Below are 26555 nucleotides of genomic sequence, written 5' to 3'. Positions count from 1 at the left end.
TTCAGCTCAGGGTTGCATACATGCAACAAAATTGTTACTCACCGAGATGGAGGACGCCCCCAATCAACAAGGTGGTGCCCAAACGAACTCAAATGCATGTTTCTGCCCAATTTAGCAACTTTAGGGTTACAAGCACATAACTTTTATGGCTATCCAGATGGTTGTGCCATTCGATTAGTAAGTCAGTGCTTATTGTAACTTGCACGTTCTACATTCCTGTGCCAAGTTAACAGCATGCATTGGGCGTTAAACAAACAGCCTTAGTGTTTAAGAATTTATTGTGCTTGATCGTCAAACATCTGCTTGCGCACTTTCGATTTCAGGAGATCTTGGATCTTCTCAGCCAGGATCCTGGGCAGATTTTTTTCCGTGTCAGCAGTGTTGACGTCTTTCTGCTGTCCCCAGTGCTTGAGTGTTTCTACAAACAGACGAGTCGATTTTGAGCATTAGACAACAAAAAGTAGTGATTGCGGCAACGACAACTGCCACACCATAGAGGCAGAGCTTGGGTTTGAGCACTAAAGCTCCGACATCACTGGATTAGGAATGTGCATGACTTAGTTTCACAAGCTCCACAAAACCCAAGTTGTCCTGTTCGGCAGCTGATGGCAGTTAAATTTGGTGCACAGTTTCATGTGCAACAGATTGTCAGTTGAGCATAGGAGCCTACCATGCACCCCATCAAATTTAACCCAAACTCAGAGATATCTTTCCATATTTCCAGTACAAAGTGCAACTTCTGTTCACCCTATATACCAAAATTTTGTTTTGACAACTCGCAAAGCAAACAGCATGAATTTCACTCTTTCATTTTCGTTCATGCTGCCAGGCTGTGTAAAGATGACTTCCTGCATGCGCTGTGGAAAACTATTCATGCTAGTTGTACCTGACACAACAAGAAGTTTCTCCGGTGTCAGCGGCTGCTTGGGCTGCTCCCCCAATGCTCTCTTCCTGGAGCCAACGGTCCCTGTGACGCTCCTAGATGCAAGAACGTTGCTTCCCCATATAGCGTGGGCAGCATCCTTCACCACCAAGGTAGCCTTCTTGTTCCCAAATATTTTTTTTGCACACACACCACTTATTGTTACGCCTTTCGTCAAATGGAACTGTGAAAAAGCAAAATAATGGAGGAAAATCCCTACTGTAAGGAGCAATGAAACAAAAAATGCTGCATGTTACTTCTGCTAAACATACAACAAAACTAACAAATTGTTTAACCAATGCACCTGGCACAACACAACGATGTAGCACATGAATAGTATGTACAGTCTATCACACTTGTCTATGGTGCACAAGTGGTGTGCTGCAAATCAAATGCAGTAAAATGTTATTGGTTACTCTGTTAGAGACAATGCTTTTGAGCCTGTGCGGTTCATCTAGTATATTCAACTGCACATGAATGCAAGAAGTATCAGTGAAATTGAGTATCTGCTTTAGAATTTTGCCATATTTCATCCACACAGCACTGCTCAGGTGCTCAAGACAGGTGTGATCAGCACTGTACACCTTGCTATTGCTGATAATAAAAAAGAAAAACTGTGTGCTGGTCCCAACGGTATTCATACTTCTCTCAAAAAGTACACTGAGTAAAACTGAAGACTTGAGCATGCTAAAAAAATAAAAATGGTAAACATGCTGCAAGCAAGAAGCTTTAAGAAAGCTTTCGTAATTAACTATACCACCTAGATCTATAGAGTAGCTGTGACTACCAATAGAAAAAAAAACGGTTAAGCATGAAAAGCAGCTGCAGACAGTGACATTAAATTTCGAGCAAATTACTTACAGAGCCATCTTCCATATAAATGAAATCTCCATTTGGGCCTGCAAGAAAGATATCAGGTCCTTGTCATGGCACAAAAAAAAAAAAATTATTGTCAGAATATCTGAGGTGACATCTGAGCTGACCTGGATGTGTAGTGTTCTTTTCTCCACCAACAGTGCTTGTCCTTTCCTCTGGTTCTACAGCAGTAGATGAGCACGGTGCTACGCAACATTTAGAATTATTCAAAAATGGCTTATCTTGGTGCACAACTTGCTCTAATTGAAACAAAGTTTACTGTCTATGAAACCAGAGCTGTTACTTACGGAGAACACGTTCACTGCAGGCCATGTTGTCCATAATCAACAGATCTAAAGTTACAAAGATATAGTGACAGTAACTGTCACTCCAGTTTTGAAATGCAGGGAAGTATTATAAAAGAAGCAAAGTACTCACTTCCGACGAAGCTTTCTCCTTCATCTGTCTCAGAATGTGCTGTAATAAAAATGATTCAGGTGTAAAAGTTTAGATTTCAACCCCTCAAGCCTGTTAAATCTGGATGCTTTTGTTTAAAGCTTCATGCTAGTCAGAGCGTGCCTTAGAGCATTGGCTGCTTCTAAAAGCTACGATGAGGTGCACATCTCCAAGTCAATTCACTTCGGACTTTCAAACCAAAAATCACAATGTAACATAGCGATAAACCATACCAAGGAAAAATTTTGTTCGTTCGAGGTTTTCTCGATTGGCTACTCTGTTTTACAGTTCAAACTTTACTTTCATCTATCCACCTCCACTTTCAAAGAACCAACATCATTTCATTATCATGGCACTAGCATCTTCTATATTACATACTGACTGAAGCTGCCATCTTACTGCAGAACAGCTGAACTTACACTCCAAAGTTAATTCATGCTGTGTTTGGCGGGCACTTTTTCAAAACAAATAAAAAGTGCAGCACTCTTTGAACTCGTTCGGCAAGTTCATCAAGTAAAGCCAAATCTCTATAACCTTTACTTTGCACATACTACTGAGCGAGTTGCTTAGACAAAATATGAATAAATAAATAATAAAAAAGCTGACTTCATTAAACAGGTCAAAGTATGCTATATTACTGTCCCAGTGAAATATGGAACTGATGCATTTACTCAAGAGCATAGGTGTATGCAGTTCTTATGGGGAAACAAACCTGACAACATGCCCCGACTGCAAGGCACCCGGTCTTGTTCTACTGCAACTGCATGTACACAAAAAAAGGGTGCACAAGTTTTTATGTAGCACATGAGTTGTCATGTAATCATTATACATGGAGCTTTTGTCAAGTAAATAATGCAGAGCAAAAAGCATTCTTACGCTTGAAAAGCTTGCTTTCAAGGGATCTCTGCAGGCTTGCAACCTGCTGCTTTAGAAACTGGTTGTCGTGCTGCAGCTCCTCAGCACGCAATTTCCACATGTCTCTGTCCTTCTCAAGCTCTTTAACCACCAGCGCCTTCGTTCTCGCCTTCCACACGTCTTTCTTCTTCTTCATTTGAAGAATTTCACTTTTTGGGCACAATTCATCACTATCGGAGGACCCGCTGTCCGACGGAGTGTCTGTCCCTTTCCTTGGCTGAAATTTCATCATGCAAAAAATGACTTCATGAATTCACTAGGATGGCTTGGTGGGCTAGTTGGTATTGCATCTTGAAGGCTACTGTGCACAATAGACAGGAACAACAGAAGCAACACAAGTATCGGCGCTTCACTTTGTGCTTTCTTCTGTTGTCCCTGTCTATTTATTGTGCCCTAGCTGTAGCCTTCAAGGGTCTCATGAGGGTTTTGCTTTCAGTAAAAAAAAATGCTTCTTTTATAGTACAGTGCACTAATGAAGACCATGGCACACTTACCTGTGCTCTAGGTTTACGCCCAGAGTGCGCTTTTTCCAGATTCTTTTTAAGAATTTCGTCATACATGTTTTTTTTAGCATTTGCTCTGTCGTTCTTTTGTTTCTGAAAGAAGTCGAAAGCACAATTACAGATGATGATCAATGCAAGACCAGCAAGTTTTCAGCCGTTTCAAAATGTAGGCAGCATAAATAGCAACCTTTCTTTCAGCCTTTTTTCTTTTTGTTTGGGACTCCACGAGCTCATCAGGATCATCATCTGACGTCGTTTCTTGCATAGGTATTTTTGGTATCACCAACCTCTTGGCCCGCATTTTCGCGCGGGCGTCATCTTCGCTTTCTGTAAGAAATTACGACTATAAAATTGGAACCGTAACATTTCACATACCACACATACCTGCCAGCATCAAGACTTGCGTGTTGTACAAACCAGTGTTTGTGTCATCCACGGGGTCTCGCCAGTACGCGCTGTAAACAAAGCGGTTGTCGTAGTCGCTGGTGTCTTTGGGATCAAACTTCTCGATGTCATGCACGTGAATGACGTGTAACCGTTTGTCGTGATCGTCCAGGAAACGAACAACAGCGTACATGGTAGTACTGATGATTTAACAAAGCCTTAAATGGCATCACACACACACCAATCTCTGAAAAAAATGTAGCAGTCGCGTGTCGCGCACGTGTCGTGTCCATTAAAAATAACACCATAACAACTCCTAGCGGCAAGACTGGGCAATACCAATAACTGCGTGCGGAACAAAATAAATAAATAAATACACCTATAAACAAATAAAAAATGCTTTAAATAAGCTTATAAACAGGTGTAAAAACTGTTCATGTTATAAACAATGTATAAACTTACTAAGATATAATTAAATAGATATGTGTTTTTGAAATCCGGGTTGCAATCCAACTAATTCAACGCCGTACAAGCCAATCCAAGTCGTTTGATTGTGTGAGATCATGGAGAATGTGCGAGTCCGAGCGAACTATGAGCGAACTGTCGTGATTGTGCGCGTGAACACAACGTGTGGCTTCATTACTTAGAAGGTTTTCGGTGAGTTTGCAGTGCGATATTTGCGTGGATCCGCACTGAGGGAGTATGCCTCGTAGAAAGGAATACCTAAACCCAGGCAGCGCCTCCGCCATCCCGTATTCAACGAAAACATATCTCGAAAGATCAGCCTCGAGCGTGCAACAATCACGTCGTGGACTGCAGCAGGACACAAATGTCGCTGGCGGGTCGACTGCTCCGACAGCACTTCGCGTACTGACGCAACCTCCGCAGACTGATGTTGAAGGCGACTGTGACTCTGAATCGGCACATGAAGCGGCCCCAAGTGACGAGCCGCAGCCTTCCGTTGGCGCAGAAATGACAGACGAGCCACAGGGAGATTTAGGGAGCTTCTCTAGTGACGATTTGCTGGCACTGACTGTCAATTTTGTCCTCGAATTTGGCATCCCTTGGAAGGGAGTCGAAGCACTCCAAAAGTTGATAATGCACATACTTGAACGACATGATATACCAGTTACTAAATATCTTTTCAAGAAGAGTGTCGGGGCAGAAATAAAAGCCGCCCGGTTACACTTCTACTGTGAAAACTGTATGACGCTCCTTGCCGTAACAAGTGGCGACCTTGCAGCGCGGAATGCAGTGCGGGTAACGTGCACCGTATGCGGGCAACGTAACAGTGGGCCGCAGATGCTACGCGATGGCCACTTTTTCATAACCCTGCCCATCGCAAAGTTGCTGTCTTCGTTACTTGCCGAGAATGATGCGAGCACTGCACTCCACGAAAGACTGAATTCAATAAACGAGAGTATGTCTGTCGACAAAGATGAAATGACAGACATAATAGATGGCACCTTATACAGGGCACTTAGGCGCGAATTGACATCAAAAAATGATATCACTCTCACTGTTAACAGTGATGGAAGCGCCGTGTTCAAGTCATCGAAGTTTTCTGTGTGGCCCGTTCAAGTGATGGTGAATGAACTCCCAGTGTACATGAGGCAGAAAAATGTGCTTGTGTCTGCTCTGTGGTATGGCCAGAAACATCCCGACATGACTCTCCTACTGAACGCATTTGTTGAACAAATGGACGGTTTGTCGACCAGTGGGATCACATGGAAGGCAGGCAACGAAACTGTGCATTCCAAGGTAATTTTTTTTTAATTATTAAAGCTGCTTGAACAACACGACTTCAAGACATTCTAGTTGTAAATGCTGCACTGAGCTACAATGCATAGACGAGGCTACATTGTTGTGCCAGCTAATTTCTTCCAGTCATGATGAAATCCAGGCCACTTGGGCATAATGACACCATGGAGGATGGCACACTAGTTCATCTTTGTGTGTATTCTTTTCTAGTGCGACTTTATCTCTAAATACTGTCAATTATCTAAGTGTCAAAGTGGTATTTACTGCATTGTGTTTACTGTAACTGTTACAACTTACGGAGATCATGTCCCTTTATGCAAAAGCATGAAAAGTGCTTCTTCTGAATGGATTGTTATCAATTGAAAACTGTTAATAACATCACCCGATCTTTTCCTTGTCCTCAATGTCTACTGCAATAATTGACTTGTGTCTGGCAAAGAAAACAAGCCCTCTATCCATTTCCTTTTTGTTGTACTTCATTGCAGAGGGTAGTTAGGGCTAACAGCTTCCTTTTTTGTCCTTGCTCATGCAGGTGTACTGCTTCAGCTGCAGCGCTGATGCACCAGCACGGGCAGCCATGCAGCACCTAACCCAGTTTAATGGGTATTATGGCTGTGGATGGTGCTTGCATCCAGGGGCAGCTGTGAATGGTTAGTAAAGATGTCGCATTACTGCATAACATGGAGTCAGATTTCTGACTAGATATGTTGATCAGAGTTTCTCTCTTTTTTAGCAATTTTTATGTAAACATTCACCTTGTTTAATGTATCTGGGGTTGCCATTTCTCATCTCAGAGGCAAAAATGTGCTTTATGTCGTAGCGATTCTATGTTTCCAAATTCTGGCACATAGTATGTTTTTCTAAATGTGTTCTAGAAGTAAATTCTCAGAAATATCACTGAAAACAAGTGTGCCATTTACAATCAAGCTTAGCTGTGCGAGATTTTACAAACTTCTAAATTTGTGAGGTTCTCTGTTTTTTTTTCTTACTATTGCCAAACAGGAACTGTCAAGTATCCTGTGGACACTGTTTCACCTGACAGGACAGCAGAAGGCACAAAGGAAATCATGGCCAAGGCTGCTGAAGCTGGAAGACCAGTACAGGGAGCAAAAGGCATCACGCCTTTGATTAATCTTCAGCACTTTAATATAATCTGGGGCTTTACTCCAGATTATATGCATTGTGTGCTTCTAGGTGTGGCACGGCAGATGACGGAGGACTGGCTCTCTAATGTAGGCGAGGAATATTACATTGGGGCACCACAAACTGTGGCAGTATTAGATCAACGTTTGTGCTCTATAAAGCCGCATAGCTGTATGCCACGACTTCCCCGCTCAGTTTCTCTGAGAAAGTATTGGAAAGCCTCGGAGTGGCAGCAATGGCTACTGTATTTTTCATTGCCTTGTCTGGAAGGCCTACTTCCACGGCAGTATCTTAAACATTTTGCATTGCTTGTGAAAGGTATTGCCCTTCTTCTGCAGGACACAGTGTCCCTCAGTGACATTTCTGTAAGCACAGACTGCTTGGTAAAGTTTGTTGTCGACATGCAGTTTCTCTATGGAGAAAAAAACATGACTTTCAATGTACATCAATTGTTGCACATGGCTCAGAGTGTTCTGAACCAAGGACCTCTTTGGGCACATTCATGTTTTGCTTTTGAGTCTAACATTGGCCAAATTAAGCAGCTGGTCACATCAGCAAAAGGTGCCCCACTGCAGATTGTAGAGCGCTTAATGATGGCCAGCAACTTCAGGTATCTAAAGGCTTCAGCTAGCCCTTGCACTCTGAAGTTTTTGACAAAAGCTGGCCCATCAAATAGTAAAGGTGGTTTACTGCTCAGCAAACCCCGAGCTGTGTCTGACCAGCTGCTTCACCTTGTGCAGGACCATGTTGGCAACATCGTTAGGGGCCGTGTCATGGAACATGACCGAGTGATTGTATCACCGGGTGTTCGGTTTCACAGTGAGCAGTACTCAAGGCCGAACAAAAGTGACAGCACTGTATTGCAAATATATTTGGGAACGTGCTTGAAGTTGAAGCACATTGTTTCTATTAGGGATTCGTCAGGAAATGTAAGGATTTTTGCACTGTCAAACAAATTCTTGTCACGTCGTGCATTTGGCACTGAGCACATAATGAAATCAGAGGATGCGAATTCCCAACAGCTAGTGGAGCTGTCTGCCAGTGTTGTCCCTTGCAACTATGTAGAGGTCAATAGAAAGTGTTTTTTTCAGAGAATTTCTTTGAAAATGCTCTCTGGTGGTTGTTAAAGGGACGCTTAAGAGCAACATTGAATTAGTTTCATCATTCTATAAAAAGGTCTCATCATATAAAAATCGCACCAATACCTTCTTATACCTACTTTTTGTACTTTTTGTCAGAAACACTTCACATCTGTAAAATTAGTTTTTTTTGTTCCTTGTGTGTTGTGGCTTTATTAATAATTCACTGCTCAAGCCACCTTCTAAATTACAATGATATGAGTAGAAACCTCAGATGTGTACACCGCATTGTCATTGCATGTCAAGCTGTTAAATGAATGGGCTGTTAAAAAGAACCTCCACATGTCAGTGAACTGCAGGTGTAGATGTTTGTGGATTGTGCAGTGAAACAGTTGTTTTTAGAGGAAGTGAGAAATGCCATTTTCAATTGATTTAGCTATTGCCAATTTGTGCAAATTCATGCTGTATACGGTCGAGTGCCTCTTGAATTACTAATAAACTTCATGATTGTGAGTATTGACAATTCTCATTGTTTAAGCCCAGCTTTAGCCCTGTCTCTGGGTGTAAACATTTTGTATTATAAAAAAAAGAAGAGAAAGTGTGCGCTGTTGTACAGTACAAGGTTTAATGTGCACTGGGTTGGTCAAATGTTCCCAGGCAGTGCTGTCATAAGATTACAAGCGTAGCAGCCTGGGAACGTTTGAGCACCCCTTTATATTTGAACACACCTTGTGTGTTCAGGGTGCATGCAACTCTTCAAAATTCCTCCCTTTTTTCTCTGTATCCTTTGTACATGTATGTTTCCAAATTAAATAACAATAAAACCATTGAAATAAAAAAGAACATATTCGAAGCCTAAAAGTCTAGGAATTTGTCTATGAGCTGCTTCTTTGTGCTTAGGCAGCAGTGTAGATTCACCAAACTTCATTTCAGCACCAATATGCTTTGTTCTTCAGGGCATTAAAAATATGAAACACTGTTAATGAAGCGATAGACACCTACTGTGGCTTAGGTGCTGGCTCCCTTCTGGTGTTGCACTGTTTTCTTCACGACATTTTTTATTGTTCATTTCCCCACCTGTACGTCAACCTTGTCGTACATTGTCTCTTTCTCGACTTATCTCTCTGCTTCACTATGTCTCGTGCATTTATGCCACAAAATTGGTTTCCCCATCATGTGAGCAGCATGTTAAGTTAGTATACTCCAACGAAGCAAAGCCTAGTTTATGCTTAAAAAGTCTCCGCAGCTAATCTGAACATTTTTTGTGTGTAGTGAACTACTTCTTGTGGAATAAAGGCTTCACTATCACAAGCACTATGTTCATTATAATATAAACTTATTAGAACTAGTCAGAATGTTGAAATGCAGAGCACCCACAAAAATATTCTTTGGATATCTTCTTTAGTCCTTCGAAAACCCAAGACACTGCCTTGAATTCCCTTGACTTTTGTTTTTTGAAACCTGTATAAACAGTCTCTACGTCATATTTCTCTATACTACATCTTAATTGCTCAATGTATTGGCACACCACTTTCAAGTACAGTAAAGTCTTAGTTATAATCAGAAGATACAAGCCTCATGATTGAATGTTTCGGCTAGTTAGAGTTCTCAGGAAACCACGAAGTGGACCACCACTATAATCAGTTCAAGCAGCTGAGAACCGTCCGGTATTGCCTAATGGTCCCAGCAGCATCCCAGGGTGAAACCAGTAGCCTGCTTGAACCAGTACAGAAAACCAGCAAGCATCCTGCTGGTACCAGTAGAGCCAGCAGACAGGGTACTGGTCCCAGTAAAGAACCAGTAGGCACCCCACTGGAACCAGCAGAAAACCAGTAGGCACACTGCTGGAACCAGTACAACCAGCAGGTAGCTTGCTGGGACCATCAGCAAACCAGTAAGAACCAGTAGGCACTTTGCTGGAACCAGCAGAAAACCAGTAGGCACCCTGCTGGAACCAGTACAACCAGCAAGAAACCAGCAGATTAACTGCTGGTTCCATCAAAAACCAACAACTCCCAACAGAAAACCAGCAGGAAATTTTCACCTGGGGAGGCTCAATTTTTCATTTTGAGTTTCCACGTATCGCTTTAAATGGTTCATGAGAATGTTATTGTGGCACAAGAATTCTTGTCTGTGATACTTGGCTGTGTCTATCACTGAGAAGGTGGACAAGAGGAAATAATTTTCGACACTTTGTTTTGTGTGCTTCTATCTGAACCCTTGAAAACAGCTTGTTGTACGGATTCATGTACCGCATCATCCCAACTGAACAGCTAATGGTCACGGTACTTATGTCTTGCAAAGAAGAGTGGCTCAAGTTGTTGTTTTGAGCTTCCACTCATTGCTTAAAATAGTTGACAAGAGTGTTTAGTGGCACAAACTTTCTTGTTCCTGACGCATGGCCGTGCTATCACAGAGAAGGTGCACAATAGCAAATAATGCTCCATGCTTTGCTTTGTGCACAAGATGCTCATGTGCTGTGATCGTTACAAATAGCTGTCCATTGGGGATGATGCTGTACACGTAAGCGTGCAACAAGCCATTTTCAATGGTTCAGATGGAAGTGCACAAAACATAGCGTGGAGAATCATATGCTATTGTGCGCCTTCTCTGTGATAGCCCAGCCAAGTATCAGGAAGAAGAAAGCTTGTGCCACCAAACACACTCATAAACCATTCAAAGCAATGCATGGAAGCTCAAAACAACGACTTGAGCCACTTTTGTTTGCAAGACATGAGTATTTTGACCATTAGCTCTTCAGTTCGAATGATGTGGTGCACGAATTTGCATTGTTTGAAATATGTTATCTGAGTAATTGTGTGACACAAACTTGCGCATTTTCTGCTTGCCTGTTTTGAGTTTTTTTAAAGACCTAGAAAACGTCATTTGAAGACATCTCTCTAATTTTATTGAGGGACGTAATCTTGCAGTGCCATGCAAGCATGGTTTAAAGAAAACGTTGGTATAGTGTAACTGCAGAGAGAATTCATTCTTCAAATAATTGAAGAGAAGTGTCTAGTGTTAGCCCTCTTTATTTACTTTAAGGAAGTATTACTCTCATAAAACAAAACCAAGAAATACTTTGTGTCAAGCTTGAATTTCCGTAATATGATGGCAATTGAGTCTTATAACTTGTGAATTCTTATGCGTCACTTTGACAACAGCATGTTAATATTAATTAGCACTCATGAGAAACACTGGATCCTACGCCAGCTAGGAGTCACATAGAGAAGCATACTGGTTTGTTTCTTGTTTAACTTATTATTAACAAGACTGTTAGTATATATTACTCATTTTGTTTTGCACACTTATGCATGGGTGTCAGTAAGGGGAAAAAATTGGAGTAGTTGTCCCCCTCAAGCCTCACTAGCACTTGCACCCACCCAAGCTATGGCAGTGCTTTCGCCCTACACCAGCCATTTTCACCCCTCAAGAGAGAATCCTGCCTATGACCATGCACTTATGGCACCGATAATACAGTTGTGTGAGAGAGCTGATCTCAAGGCGTGTGCTCCTCGGTCATGCGGCTTCGCTGCCTGCGTTGGAGGCGTAACCGATAGATCGAAGACGAGAGAGTAAGCGCGGAGTCTGTAGATATCAAGAGCGACTGCAGCCTCGTGTGCTTCCTCAGTCACACAGGCTGTCTCCCCACTCCTCGCTTTCGTTCCTCATGAATGAAGTTTGTGCGCATGCAGTGTGGCAGGCTTCGATTGTCCTAAAGTGGCTGTAGGCGTTCCGCTTAGTTCGCGGCTGCTTGAATGCACATAGTGGTGTGCGTGAAGCTTGAGCGCTGGCAGTTTTAGTGGCAACATGTAGCGAATTAATGTTATGTTTCTACAACTGCGGAGTGCATGTGGCTGCAGTTAGCATTGCTTCAACAAGAGGCTGCGCGTTGGATATGCGTTAAGTAATATCGTAATCTTCGTAGAATTTTTGGTTAGTAAAAATGGAGCGTGACTGGAAAAAGTGCACTAGAAATAGTCGTGGCTAATACGAGAGGGATCACTTTTTGGCCACGGGGTGAAGCATGCGCTATGACAGGAATCAGTGACTTGCAGCTCTAGAAACATAAAAAATGTGCTAGCCATGTAAAATTCTAGGAGTTTGGTTAACATAAAAGTTGCTGAGGGATGTGCAGGCCAGTCTCGTGCGTTAAGCTGTCTCACGTTTTAATTGTTCTTCCTACTAGCAGCACTTTAAAGAAGCTCCACCTTATTCAAAACAGAGCTTTACGCATAATTTACAACTTAGCCAAAGATAATTCTCCACAGCTCAGCTGTTTTTACACTATTACTTACGCTGAATTCTGGCATATGCATATACAAGATAAAGGATATATTAATGCTTACAGATACAGTAAGGTCAGCTGAATACTCATCTATGTAACACTTACGGTTCGTGAAAAAAATTGTAAACAACACCACACACTAATTACAGGGCCCAGACGAGAATATCTCTACTATTACTCAGTGTATTGAACAAAAGATAGTCAACATCTCGCAGATCTGCGCTTTATGCTTTCGTCGTTAATCTAGATTAACACGGACGAATTTTATTTTTTATGTGTTTTTTTTTTCTGTTGGTCTCCTCGAAGTTGGGTGTACTGGTCGCGTTCTTTTGGCGATTATGTATGCTTATGTACGCCAGTTAACGTATGCCGTCACGGCATGCTGCTGAACAATAATCAGCTGGGAAGGTTAGTGAAGTTCAAAAAAGCTTTTTTTTTTTCCACATGCTCTCCGCTGAAGGTAGGTCCAGTTTGTTACTGCGTCGATGAGAATCAACGGGATCATCGCAGAATGCTTAACTGCCATTTGCATTTTTGCGCGACCGGATGTTTACGAGCTATAAGTCAACACCACCTGACAGCCGCACTACGGAAGCCAAAATACAAATTTTTGGTAGCGTGAAAAAAAAAATCTATTGAGACCAATCAAACTTACTACATGCTTTTTTATGCGTGCAAAAAAACGTGAGTTTATGAATTTGAAATTGTGTCAATGAGTTTGCTCTTTCTCGCCAGCTTCGAGTTTTTTTTTTTTTTTTTTTCATTGTAATTGCGGGAGAGTCAGTTAACGACAAGCGGCCAAGACAAGCCCATTTCGGAGTCATTCGTCGTCAATATGGCGCTTGCAGGTTGTGCGAAGGGGTTTGTTGCTTGTTTTGTGCTACCGTATTTAAACGTTTCCTGTGTGCAGCCTCTATGCCTCTTCGAACTGTGCGGCAGGTGTGAAACTTGCGGAGACGGTTACCGCGCCGTTGTGGACAACCTCGAGAAGTGCTTCATATCGCTGAGCGTTGCCGATATGGCAAAAAAGGCCATTATCGGCAAAGTGAGCCGGGTAAGGACATCAAGAAGAGCTGCTATTACAGGGATGTCCACCTTCTTTGAGGTGAGTGTCATTTTATTTTCCATGACGTTTTCGCTGGCGTGCGTTTAGGCGAACAAAGGAGGGCACAACGAAAACATGTTTGAGTGCGTGTGTGTTTTATTTTTTATGTGGCACATTTTATCCGTGTGTTGTGTATGTTGGCATGCTGCACCTGATACCGCGCGCTCGTGTCCCGTGGGATCTTTCGATCGCAATCATGACCGATCTGGATCAAAATGTATTATGTGCGGCTGCACAGTGACCTAAGTTGTAGCTGGCACTGTTGATCGCGATCAAAAACCGCATTCGGGTCGGCCCTGATGGGGCTGGAAATGTCCGGTGTGACACTGGTAGAGTTATTAATATATGAACAAGTCGACGTCGCTATTCCTGATGGCAAACCTGCACTACATTGCATTTATTCATTGTTCGCATGTAATAGTCACACATTCTACGTTTTCATTTGTGTGGTTATTTATAGTAGCCTGCTCTCCAACTTTATGTGTTCTCTGATTAAACTATTTTTACTGACCTCGTGCAGATGGAGAAAAAAACGACTCGCCGTGCAACACAATCTTTTCTACCAGAGTGACTGTGAAAAGAACGTCAGAACTTGGAAGGTAAATGTGGTTTAATAGTAAAACTTATTTTAACAACATATACAAAATGCTAACTTCCAATGTCCTGGTTGCTTTCACAAGCCGCACGTCTATACAATAGTCGCTCATTCATGTACATTTGTGCTACTTGGCTAGGCAAGGGTCACTTATTCTATGTTGCAATTTTTTTTTTCAAGTTCTGTTCGGTCGTGAAATAGTAACCAGGGCGAAAATGAAGACTGCTTAATTTGAAACGTTTAGGTACATATACCAGCTACATCTGTACATATTTGCCATTTTGATTCAGACGTTTGACAGCGTGTAGCATCAACTCATTAATTTATTTATTCACAATACTGCAGCCTAGCATAGCCCAAGCTGCAGTGGAATTACAAGAAAGGAGAATGGTACAGAAATAATTAGTAACAATACTGGCACCACACGTAAATACGTCAGTTTTGCCGGGATGATTCTTACGAAGAAAAAGAACAGCACTAATAGTTAGCAACCACACTTTTGACTTAGTAATGTAAGAGTCTCAGTGATTTAGTATTCAGCACAACAAATGTTGATCAAGGGCTTCATCAGAACTGTCTGCCTTGTAACTTCCTTTACTCTCCGCCTAGAAGTTCAGTAAGCGAGTCTGCATCAAGCAGCAGAGCGAAGAACAGGACTGGTTGAAAGCACAGGCCTCCTAGCCAGCATTTTATGTTAGCAAAAATATGGCAATCAGAGATAGCTAAGTTGAGGCTGTATGGTGTTGGGCGACTGAACTTCCCGCTGCTTCCTCTATGGCCCCTTGTTGTCATGAAAAAAAAAAAAAAGACAGTGTCTTATGTCTCTCTTTGCTTATTCTTAATTGCGCTCTGTAGACATTTGAGAGTTAGACCTACAATACTGCAGTGAGGGTCATGCCATGTCCCATGAATAAGTGAGGCATAAACTTGCAAAGGCTCATGGGATTCATGCCATCTGCACCAGCTACCATTTCAATGGCTCTCTGCGTGCTGCATCACTCCTTGAGTATTGGCGTTTATCCGTGTCACTCGCTTTCTTCATGGTAACCCGACGCATATGCTGCAAATTTCTAGCACACAATAGCATGGCCGCACCTACGACTGACCACAAAAGAGAAGCATGTGCTGTGATTGCCAAATAATATTTTCATTTGAAGTGGCAAACAACCGACTGTATGTGCTATCACAATTATGTGTTTTCTCTTAAGTGGCGTGGCCTTGGTTGTCACGTCTTTCAACTAATTTTACACTTGCATAATAATGCACATCACCGACTAATGTGCTTATTTTTGCGTGTTTGCCTCAGTGAGGGCGCTCAGCTGTTTTTGCATTTGCAATTGAAACACTCTGTCGCTGTCTCAGATTGTTGGATATATAGTATCTTGTATCAACGTTCACCATGTGCAATGAGTATCATATGTTACTAAAACTACGTGTTCAGCGGTGACGGCCTGGTAAAATGTTCAAATGTTCATGAATGACATCGACTTTTATTTAGTAAAGTCGAGCTTCTTAGGCGTTTCGGCATTTCATCGTTTTTTATAGGCGACGCTCACCTCACAGTCAGGCACCGTGTTTGTTAAGCCTTGTTACCTGTCCTGCTCGCATGTGCACCAGATCAGGTATGAATAAATTTACTACGTAATGAATGCTTGGAGGAACAGTTGAAATCACTAGCAACACATTGTATACCTGTTCTATATATAGAATAGTGGAGCGCCCTTTCTTGTCTACATAGCATTACTGACACATCATTTTTTCCAACTGGTACGAAGTCGTCACCTTCTTAACCACTACTAATTGTGTATACATCACTGCAATTGGTGCCGTGGATTCCACGGTGTCACCCCTGGCATGATATCGTGCGGCTGTTGGCTGCTCTTTCTTGCTGTTTTCTGTATCAGGCTCAGAGCTGGCTGTACGTTGCATAGCGGCCGTGCATTTCAAAACAAATGCCGTATGCTTGTCGTAGCTGTGTAGATAGTGATTGTGGTTGTGCTGATGAAAACTACACATCCAAACGACTTTTGTACTTCAGTCTTGGCGCCTTAGATTCTCTTTCGACGTGCCAATATGTTGATGGCACGTAGTCAACCTGCCATGGATCTTTGCTTGGAGCGCCTGTACATAAATACCGAATGTGTCAAACGAAACCATCCATGCAGGATTGTCGATAAATATTACTCACCTTACGGTAGACATATACAACTCACCATGTCTCTCCACAAAATTTCCTTCAATTTTCTATCTTTGTTCCAAGGGAATTTGAACATTTTTTCCCGTTTGGCACTATTTTCGACAGCTGCACAGCCGACTATGATTGTGCAAATGACTAGATTTCAGCACAATCGAAAGAAAAGCCCTGTCTACATCTCCAAAAGCGTGGCCAGCGAAACAGCGTGTCACGAATATCTTTAACTAGGAGCCGATGCAGATGGCAAATCTCATGAGTCTTTGTGGGTTTAAGCCTCACCTATTTTATCAAGGAAACACCACCATTTATCTCCCCAAACACAGCAGCCATGCACTTTTTCTTGGAGAAGGTTCACTTGAATTTCTTTGCGCTCATCGGAATGCTTCTGTTTGTATTGCACCTTCAGTTCTGGAGTACATCATGGTAGTGCCAGAGAAATGTCAAAATGGCACCCGTTTATCGTTTTGTTTTCATGACCAGTCAGCATTTTAGGAACTGACTGCACGCAGTTTGCAGCACTAGAGTCTCACTCTGTGTCCAACCATGGTATACCATCTGTGCTGTATTGAGCTGACTGCAATATTTTGGGAAATGAATTACTCAGCCCAAAAATTCTGACCCCATGATTTTACCGAATTATCTGATCCGTTCAGTCAACAAAATCATACTTTTACACTTGCTTCATTCCCAGTCAGTTTGCATTGTAAATATTGTACATCAAGCTTCTAATTTCCTACACTATTGCAGTGCCTTGCTGTCATGTATTGAAAGTGGTGCTGTACACATTGCTCAATATTCGATGAATTTCAGCTGCACTGCACTGCTCAGCACCCTGAAATTGAATTCTAGCACACATTTCACACTTATCCGAGGCATGCTTACATGGGTTTTGCGTCAAGAACTGAAAGCTGTGACCTCATAGATAGACAGGCACACTAAAGAAATCGTACAACACATATGCGTTGCATCATGAAATTTTAATTGCTTTTTATTCGGAGGCCAGTTGGAGTTTGAAAAATATAGGCATTGTATTTTATGAGCTGAAATGTATCTCCGGAGTGTCAACATGCCAAAGCAAGCTTCTCAAGTTATACTCATGCTGACTCCATGTTTGTTACGTTCATGAAGCAGTTAATTTTGTAATGATTTGCATAAATTCATGTGGCTAAATCACTGCATAAACATCAGTCTGCAAATATGATGTGCAATTATTGCATAGTTATAAATTAAGGAGCACATGCAGCTGTTGCGGTCAGCAACACAGCAGACAGTATGATATTCAAGTGAATATTCATGGCTTACTGCAACTCTAGTCTTGAGGTACGTGTAACTGGAAAGTACAGACTTTGTAGTATGTTGTGTTCATCGAAAAATTCTCAGCAAGTGCTCCTGGAGAGTGAATGATAATTCGACAAGGTTTGAAGAGTAGGCTCTTGCTCAGTCATCGGTCAATATTTAACGTGGAAGTGGAAGAATCACTGAGAATAAAAAATGCACATCTGTGCGTCTACTTGAGCACTTTCTTGAATGCCCATGCATCCACGGCTTTATTTCGCATTCACTCGGCAAATGAAAACAGTGAAGATGGTGGTAGAGGAGAAGAGGCTACTTATTTAGCACCTCTATTTAGCAAGAAAGTAGGGAGGTGCTTGCTCTGTTAGGAGTGCTTACTCTGGATTTTATGGAATTTAGAGCGTCTCTACTGAGTGGTAATATTTTGGGTTTTATATACACTCCCAAGACCCCCCCCCCCACCCCTCCAAAAAAAAAAAAAAAAGTCGCAGAAGGCAGCGATTCAAGAAAGAAAAAGAGCCTTGTAGGATGGCTCTGGCAATTAGAAAGTTGTTTGATTGAGCCTCCTCCAGAAAGAGAAAATTTTTACAATGGAACGAGTGGATTGAGCAACAAATAGAGGCTTTGGAGGAAAGGAATGGCAGACTTCAGAACCCCTCTCAGCCATAGGTCGGCAAACTCCCTCACAAGCCGAGTCACTCAAACTCGGATTGGGCCATAAATGATAATCTGAATGAGCCATATGTGCAAATACATTTTGCGATTGAGTGAGCTTCACATTTTTTTTTTGGTCGGCCTGTGCTTTCAACACACCTTCGACAATTTAAAGATAGAATTTTCGGTGAGCCTGTAGTTCGCGCTCTCTTCTTTTTCATTCATCTATAGTTAACACTGGCCCATCTTCCCTATGTAGGTATGGCCGAAGCTAAAAGGAACATGTTACTTTACGCCTGTATGGTAATCAACAAAATTTTTGGTGTGTTTACGAAACAAATGTGAGTCCAGCTTCTTGTCCCCTCTCGATGTTTTTCAGCATGACATTATATCTCGCCTAGTACCTAGTCTATTGGTGGCCATAATGCATTTATGTTGTATCTGTTTATCACTCTCTTTAGCCCCTGAGCTATGTTGTGAATGTAGGTACTACCCACGACACACCCTTTACATGCTACGCTTCTCGCTTATTATGTTCACAGAAGTCCAACATAAATCTCTACCAACAAGCTCAGCTGTTCATTACTCTAAGTTGCAAATTTCTGTAATGTAGTGGACATTCTTTTTCATGATTTCTTAATGCCTATTATCTGTCACCCCTTAGGTTTCAGTGATATCCTCCAGGTCAGGCACCTTCGGCAGAAACACTGCAGCTGCTGCTACCACCACCACGACCTATATTTCACTTCAGCCATTGCTGCATCACAACCATTATTACAACTTCTGAGCCGCTACCACAGTCCTTCCCAATGATGCCTCACCTTGACAGGGCTTCACATGCTTCAAGAAGAAGCTGTCAGGCAAGTTTGTACTGTTAAGAAATTTAGCTTTCAATAGCACTGATGTTTTCAATGGGCAGAATAATTGACAAGTCTGCCAACTTCATGCTTCTTGAACAGGGTTGAAACTACGTGTGTCTGTCAGTGTAGGGAACCAAGTTTATGTGAATTTCAAAGTAGCTTATTTTTATTTTATTTTACAATATTGCAGGCCCCTTCTCGGGCCAATGCAGGAATGGGTTGAACTTGAATACACAAAAATGTGAGGAAAATAAATCGAACTTATGTACAAAGCAAGTAAGAGCAAGAAATATGCACATTGTATAGTATACAGGTGTTCACATAAGTTCTGAATTCTGTTCATAAATTTGACAGAAGAGCAGAACTAAATAATATTTGTAAGGGTTATGTTATTAATTTTGTGTATGAAGGAAGCAGGGTAAGCAAACGTTAGAAGAAAGTACTTTTTCATTGTTTACTAGATATGAAAGCAGATTCTTTTTCTACAATTTTCGTGTACCGTGCAATCCTGAGCGAGTGCTCCCACTATGGTGAAGGTGACGAGAATTGGAGGGGGGGGGGGGGGTTCTTGCTCGGTCTTGCATCAAAAAATCAAGATTATGGTGAAAAAGTCGCATGTGCCTCCAACGAAACTGATACACTTTAATAAATATGCATGAATTCACTATGATTCTGCAACCTTGTTGCGCTTCTAAATTAATTAAGTGAAGGAAACTACAGAAATGGCAAAAAGGCGGGGGGGGGGGGGGGGAGTGCTTGCTCAGTTGTTCGTACATGTTTTAAATATCTTGAAAGAGAGAGGATGGAACTTGCTTATGTGGGGGCGCTTGCTTGAGATATTACAGTATTGTCCTCATCCTGCGTATCTTTTTTTAATCAACTGGAAAAAGCGACGTGAAAGCAAATGGCCCTTTTATAAATGGTATATTTGTAGCTTATTTTCTTTCTAAATTGACGAAAAGCATGAAGTTTAGCATTCTTTAGCAAAAAGAAAAGGCTGTCCAACTAGTGTTGTTTAAGCATTTACCGAAGTCAGACACAGTGAAATAGATAAGGTGGCACAGTAAAAAAAATAAGTCAGCACAGAAAAAAAAATGTGCAATTTTTATTGCATAAGAAGAACTCCATCTTCTCGAAATGGCATTTTTTGTTATGTTAGTATGATAACTTTAAAATGGCAAAAGATGTCATGCTGATTGTTTGTGCACGTACTCAAGCAACACATGGTGGTGTACTGAACTGAACTTGATCCTTTAGAATAACTTTCATTTGATCTTAAAGAAAGTGTGCAAAATGTCCAAAATCATGTACAGGAGCAAAAAAATGCAATTTTTTAAGTAAAGTAAACCATACTTTGGTTCGGTCAATAGAACGCAAGGCTCTGAACAAATTAGTATAAACTTCTGGTTGCTATCATTACATGCTCAAAAATGATTACAATAGGGTAAAAAATACGTGGAAGTCTGGGACTTGCCGGTATTCTCTAATCAACACAGTGCTCTGAAGTAAGGCAGTGTTTACATACACCCGCAGAGCTGTCATATTCAATAATGGCAAAGTAGATACATAGAGCAGAAAAGTTATTGTCGCTACCCCTTAATTGGAGGCAGTGACCGGGTAGACTCCAATGGCTGACTTAACATCCCCCAAAATGCACTGCTAAAGCTTGAACAGTTTAACGTCAGGCCCTTTTAGCAGGGGTGCAGCAGCTGTGCCAATCGCGCCAATTTGATACAATTCCCGATTGTTGCACCGAGCTGGGCCAAACCCGTGAAATTGTTAAAATTTCACCACGCTGCGCCAAAATGCCCAGCCAGCCTCAATTTTTTTTCAGGTGTACTAATTGCGGTGAGCAGTGCAGGCCATGTCGGCCACCTGCAGCTTTGCACCATCACTAAAAGCGCGCAAACCCGAAGTAAACTGCCTAGAATATACCTAAAATAATCTAGCCACCCACCCTATGCTCGTGAGACGTGATCGATCTGATAAAGTAACAACACTGCATGTCTATCGGTCCGCTGACCACAACAGATATGTATCGGCGGGATGGCAGAACTTTAAAACAAAAATGTGTTGCACCAACCCTTCGCGGAAAATGTAAGTTCTCTTGCCAGAAACGCGGATATGGCTTAATAAGGCTTCGACGTGCTGTAAATGCCGGTGTTGATTACCTTAGCAGTGGCAAATAACAAATTTTGGCTGGAAGCTGCGTCCTTGCCACGGTCTTGGCGATAGATATCTAGTACCGTCGCCGGGGCAACGGGCGTGCGCCGTTGTTACTTTATCTGGTCAAACTCATCTTGCAAGGTAGCCGAAGCGGCACATAGCCATGCTGAAAAGGGTGGGTGGGAGGGGGGTGGTGAGCGGTAAGAAAATTTGTTGACTTTCGTTCTAAAGCTGCTTGAGTCACCTTTGCCGCACTAGACCGGTGCCTGCGAAAAAGCGTGTTGAGATTTACAAGGGGCTGTTCGCGATACTAGGACACTTCACATCTTGCTCAGTTACTCATGCGTTTGTACACCATTAAATTCTGAGTACCAGTATAATTACTGACGTGTAAATAAGCTACTGTCAATCATTTGAAGCAGTGTGTGACATTTATGCTTCTCTACAGAAATAAACTAAATTGTGCGCCAATTTTTTTTTTTCACCACCTCTACTTCTCGTTTTTACGAATCTTCCAAATTTCAAGCTCACAATATCGGCAGATTGATATTGAAATTCTCAGAGTTTGTCAATTGATTTAACAGGTGCAGTAAACGCTAATATGGACTTTATCATTGGTTCCTTAGCGAGGTGGTTCAAAATACTACCTTCATTGAAATAGTAGTAAATAGTATGCTCACACTACATAATTTATATTATGTTGAATTGTTTATACATGTTTTTTCTCTAAATGTAAGCCACCTTTTTTTATAGTGCTCCAAATTCGCTATGTCATGATAAAAATGCATGTTCTTTTTTTCCATAACCAGCTCCGAACTTGGAATTTAGTGCTCCAAAAGTAACATTTTGCTGCTCCAAAAATTGCTCCAAATGCTATTTCGGCTGTTGTACCCCTGTTTTAGCACGCCAGCAAATGCTGGTTGGGGTCCAAAGATAAAGTCTTAGCTCAGAGTTTTGTTACAAGCACGAAGCAATGAAGGAAATAGGAGCAAATGGGAATGCTATACAAAGATTAGCACTTAACTCTTCAGATTCCATTTCACGAAAGGAAACACTGGTTAAAGTCAATGTCAGTGCTGCTGAGAGTGAGTGGGTTTTTGTGCTGTCGGTAGTCTCAACGAATAGAAAGTGCTGAGAGCACACCACGTAAACAAGCCGTGTAGTGATATTTATCCAAATAGCACGCACCAGCACTCATAACTGCGCCCTTATGTTCAATGGTAGCAGCTGTTGAAAGTGTTCATATAATTGCCATTGCAATATTTTATTCTAAATGAATGGCTAGTTAAATCACTTGACAACTCAAATGGGTCTAACAATGATGGTGAGACAATCATCAAGTATTACTCATCGCAAGCATGAAACTCAGGCACTCCAGAATATTCAATCCTTCAAGCAATGATTTCATCACCAGCCCGACTAGTCCCTTCATGCAGACTGCAGTATTGACCAGGAGCTCCCCTGCTGCAGTCGGTGAATACTTGTTACTCCTCAGTGTCGAGACTCTCTTTCAAAACACCTCCTCAGTGACTGCACAGCATCATCTATAAAATCTTCATCATAGACCGACTGACTGATGCCCTATTAAGGTGCTATTAGGAGCTGTTTTGTATGCAAAACATCACACTGCATTGTTTCAAATTTTTTCTGGTCAGTGTTTTCTCGGCAGCGATGTAAGATGATCGATGGTACTACTTAATAATGTAACACTTCTCTGGACAACCGGAGAACTCTTCTATATCATAACACATTGCCTTACCAGCTGAACCACTTCTGCATTTACCCTGTCTCTGCGTGCTTATATTGAGCAGCACCCTGCATAGGTTAAAAAGAAATCTGCGAATCATTCACACTCACTCATGAAATATATTTTTTCCTTAGGCCTTACTAGTGGACTCAGACTCGCTGCTCATTGCAAGTCTGACAAGTCTGGTGAGTAGACTTCCGAGTCCGTTAAAATATGATGATCTTTTCCACACATGATTTCAATGCTCCTTAACAGCAATGTGTTGCATAATTGGTGCTCCAGTTGATGATCTTTTTCACACATGGTTTCAATGCTCCTTAACAGCAATGTGTTGCATAATTGGTGCTCCAGTTACAACCTTTCAACCTCAGACCTTTATATAGTGACTGCAATCCAGTAAGGTAATCTCTATTCAAAGAGATGGCACCTCAGATATTTTATGAGAATGTCCCGGGAAGAAATTCACAGGAGGGCATGTCAAGGAACCTCGACTCCCCCCCTCTTGTAGTTCTGGCCTCTCAGCTATAAATATTGAGTCGGTGCACAAATGCTTGTGCATTGAGATATGTGTGAGCTGTGAAAACTGAGAGCTCAAGGCGCGATTTCATGTGGAGGGAGGCCGCTACACTGCCACGAGACACTGCAAGGTGCCAGCTGGAGCACCTATTATGCAATATATTGCTTTTATGGAGCACTGAAACTATAGGTGAAAAAGATAATCATATTTTAACGGACTCGTAAGTTGACTCACCAGACTTGGTCATTGGTCACTAACAGCACAAAAACCCTTCACTCTTGGGAGCACTCACATTTGCTTTAACCAGCGTTTTGTTTTGTAAAGTTAAGTGAGATTGAATCCAAAAGAGGTTACTGCTAATCTCGATTCTCAATTGCTATGATTCTTGAACAAGGGTGCCAATAGTTGCCATTTGCACCCTGGTTCGAGGAATATTGACATGACTCATCCATGCATAGCAAAACAAAGGCAAAGCCTTGAAATGAATAAGTTTCTTGCATGCTTTTTTCATAGCACTGTAGCAGCTTCTACATGACATTGTGTCCTGAGTTCTCATTTTTTTGGGGGGCTTTTGCACCAGCATTTGGTGTGAAGCATGCAGGCTATTGCGCGGTGCCTTCTTTCAGAGGAGGGTGCAGGAGCATGCATGCTTCAGCGAAACAGCTGTTGATAGCTCGTGTAGCTGCAAAGGGCTCATTAGGGGCTATGCTTGGGAGCTTCTTTTTTAATGCTGTTTAAGTGCTCATTTGTGTCAGCTGTGGTTGCATGCTTGTGTGGAAGCACCTTATTTTATGGCTGACTTAACTATCCACTTTTTTTGCTTTTTGGGGGGCAGCACCGGGGGGGGGGGGGGGGACTGCCGCTTACAGTTCTGGCCCTCATGAATAACAAAGTGGGCAGCTTTGCTTTTTTTATATTTTTGTTTGCTATTGATGCATTAATACTCATCTCTACCAGTTCCACGACATTCCTCATACAGCCTGAATATGCCATTTACACTCCTGCAGCTTGCACTTATCTTTTTTATATCCATGTACTGTATTTGCTCACATAATAATTGTATTTTCTTCATTTTTGGATAATTTACTGATATAAAGGTGTGGTTTGTACAGTGGGTAAAGTTTTGGAACAGGTCGACTAAATTTAAAACTGGAAGCTGGAATTATAATGACTACGTTGTGCCATAACAAAACCATATCAGGTTGAAGAGTTCCTACCTTCAAGTTACAGGCACATGTTCGCATTGCCTTGTAATGAAGAAGCCCTGAAAAGCCTTTCCAAGTAATCATCAAATGTCTTCATTAGAGAAACTTAATTCATCCTAAATCGTCTGTTGCAAAAAATTTTGCAATCTGCGAAATACTAGCGGAGCTACAGGAATTCGTCACATACTTTACGTGCTTTCTTTCACCTTTCGTTCGAGTGAGCTCACTCAAAGCCACGCAGGAGGGGATGACTGGGGGACAAGAAGCTATGCCTATTTATCAACGTGCGTCCTGAAGTTGAGCTCTTTTATCCCCCCCCCCCTTTTTTTTCTTCAAACATGGGGCTTCTTCTCAGTGTAATCACGAACATGTGCACGGGCATGTGGCAGCCTCCGGTTTCGGTTGTACACATTGCACTTGAAGCGCAGTCAGTTGAATTTGGAGCCTTATTTGTTTAGGGGAAACAGCGTTTTTCAGGTGACTGATAATAAATTATGAATTACAGGCTGTGTGTTGCCCCATCATGTCTGTCTCACATGCTCTCAGGTGCCTCGACTACCCTCGGCAGCATTTTCTCACCATGCTCGAAAAGGGTTGCTGGGCCACTTAAACTGCTTCATGGAGAGTGTTGTGTATACTATACTGAATTTGTGAAAGAAATGCCCATTTTAGCATGCCTAATTCCTGTATATCTGCCATCTGCTACACTTTATAAGAACAATTTGAAAAAGATTTAAGTGATGACAGTAGATGATCGAGGCCTTAAATTGCTGGACATTAAATGTTACCGTCAAGGCACTCAAAGAACAGGAGGAAAAGGTCGCTCTGGTGCAAGTGTGCCCTTAATTGGCTATGCTTTATATGGTTTTGCCTGCTTCAACATCATCAAAGTGCTTGAAGAACAAGAAAAATAATTCTCTGTGGCAGGAGTGTGCGATAAAATGCTCAACTATTTCTGGTTTTCCCACTTCTCTTGAACTTTATAGTATGTGTGCCAAAGTGAATTCTAATATTGAAGTGTGTGCAAATTGAATATTTTTCTGAAATTTCTCGAATACTTCTAGAATTTTTTCAAGTACTTCATGTGAAATTCTAGAAAAAGTTGGAGAGGCTTCCAAAGTTTATTCTTATGAGATGAAAGTCTTCCTTTTCGCAAAATTGATAAGTGTTGGTAGGGTAGCGTTTCGTAGTTGCCTTATAAAGAATAAGGCAATGCACAATTGAATTTATATATGCACAGATGTGTTCATATGGACGATTTCATGCAGCCAAAGAGTTGATCAAATTTCAGGTCAAAAAGCAGTATAAGTAAGCCCTTGTCTCTGCCACACCTATCTTCTCCTTGTTAGAATCGGCCTTTTCTAGAGTCAGTACATTTGCGACCGTAGCAGAGCCAGAAATGCAGCTTTCATGCAATACGAGTGTGATGAGGTGAAACATATTAAAAATTTGGAGGGTCCCTTTCAGTCAGACATTGACCCTATTTTTTGTCTCTGGTAAGTTATAATAGTTCAAATAGCAAAATTTGCCGTACGAATTGAATCAAATAGCAAATATTATTCAAAAGATATTCAAAAATATGAATATTTGCGTACCCCTACTTATTGTTTACTTCAAATTTTTACCCCATTTTTCGTTCTCAGTAGGAAAGACATGTGCCCTTCTAAATGCTGTGCTAAGGCCACAGATCACAACTCATGCACGTGCCTAGAGCTCCACGCATATTCTTCTGTGAGGCCTTCTATTTAGCTGTTTGAATTCAAAATTGTGAAACCTCGTGGATCAATTTTCACTATTGAAACTTCATTTTTTGAAGTAGTTATGCTAGTAAGTTTTAAGTGTTAAAGCAACAATTTGAGGGTGAGTGTAACGATGTTAACTCCCACACACAAGAAAAAAGGATCACAGAGACA

At 41.6% G+C, this 26555-nt stretch overlaps 2 protein-coding genes and 1 long non-coding RNA gene across 4 annotated transcripts in view; 2 read left to right on the top strand and 1 right to left on the bottom strand.

The window, feature by feature from the left end:
* Positions 1–260: 260 nt before the first annotated feature.
* Positions 261–4367, bottom strand: LOC119170823 (BEN domain-containing protein 5). The gene is made up of 11 exons (XM_037422084.2): positions 4036–4367; positions 3839–3978; positions 3643–3744; positions 3110–3365; positions 2946–2993; positions 2216–2254; positions 2086–2130; positions 1906–1983; positions 1784–1821; positions 887–1106; positions 261–418 (listed from the first exon to the last, which is right to left on the bottom strand). Exons 1-11 carry the CDS (start codon positions 4226–4228, stop codon positions 276–278), a joined length of 1302 nt encoding a protein of 433 aa, XP_037277981.1. The 5' UTR covers positions 4229–4367; the 3' UTR covers positions 261–275.
* A 132-nt stretch (positions 4368–4499) lies between these two features.
* On the top strand, positions 4500–8132 carry LOC119170822 (uncharacterized). Of its 2 annotated transcripts, XM_037422082.2 has the most exons (3): positions 4500–5796; positions 6329–6446; positions 6799–8132. In XM_037422082.2, exons 1-3 carry the CDS (start codon positions 4738–4740, stop codon positions 8064–8066), a joined length of 2445 nt encoding a protein of 814 aa, XP_037277979.2. In that variant the 5' UTR covers positions 4500–4737; the 3' UTR covers positions 8067–8132. The 2 variants fall into 2 exon arrangements, with proteins under 2 accessions (XP_037277979.2, XP_075750097.1); XM_075893982.1 differs by lacking the exon at positions 6799–8132 and having other exon boundaries at positions 6329–6717.
* A 4940-nt stretch (positions 8133–13072) lies between these two features.
* Positions 13073–26555, top strand: part of LOC119167577 (uncharacterized) — a 78674-nt gene continuing 65191 nt past the window's right edge. Inside the window, exons 1-4 of the long non-coding RNA XR_012895062.1 lie at positions 13073–13411; positions 13932–14010; positions 18812–19007; positions 23055–23105. This is a non-coding gene — a long non-coding RNA (uncharacterized LOC119167577). The remainder of the gene's footprint in view (positions 13412–13931; positions 14011–18811; positions 19008–23054; positions 23106–26555) is intronic.

The sequence above is a fragment of the Rhipicephalus microplus genome, chromosome 4 (assembly GCF_043290135.1).
Source record: "Rhipicephalus microplus isolate Deutch F79 chromosome 4, USDA_Rmic, whole genome shotgun sequence".
Lineage (NCBI taxonomy): Eukaryota > Metazoa > Arthropoda > Arachnida > Ixodida > Ixodidae > Rhipicephalus > Rhipicephalus microplus.
This window is presented reverse-complemented; position numbering and strand designations above follow the sequence as displayed.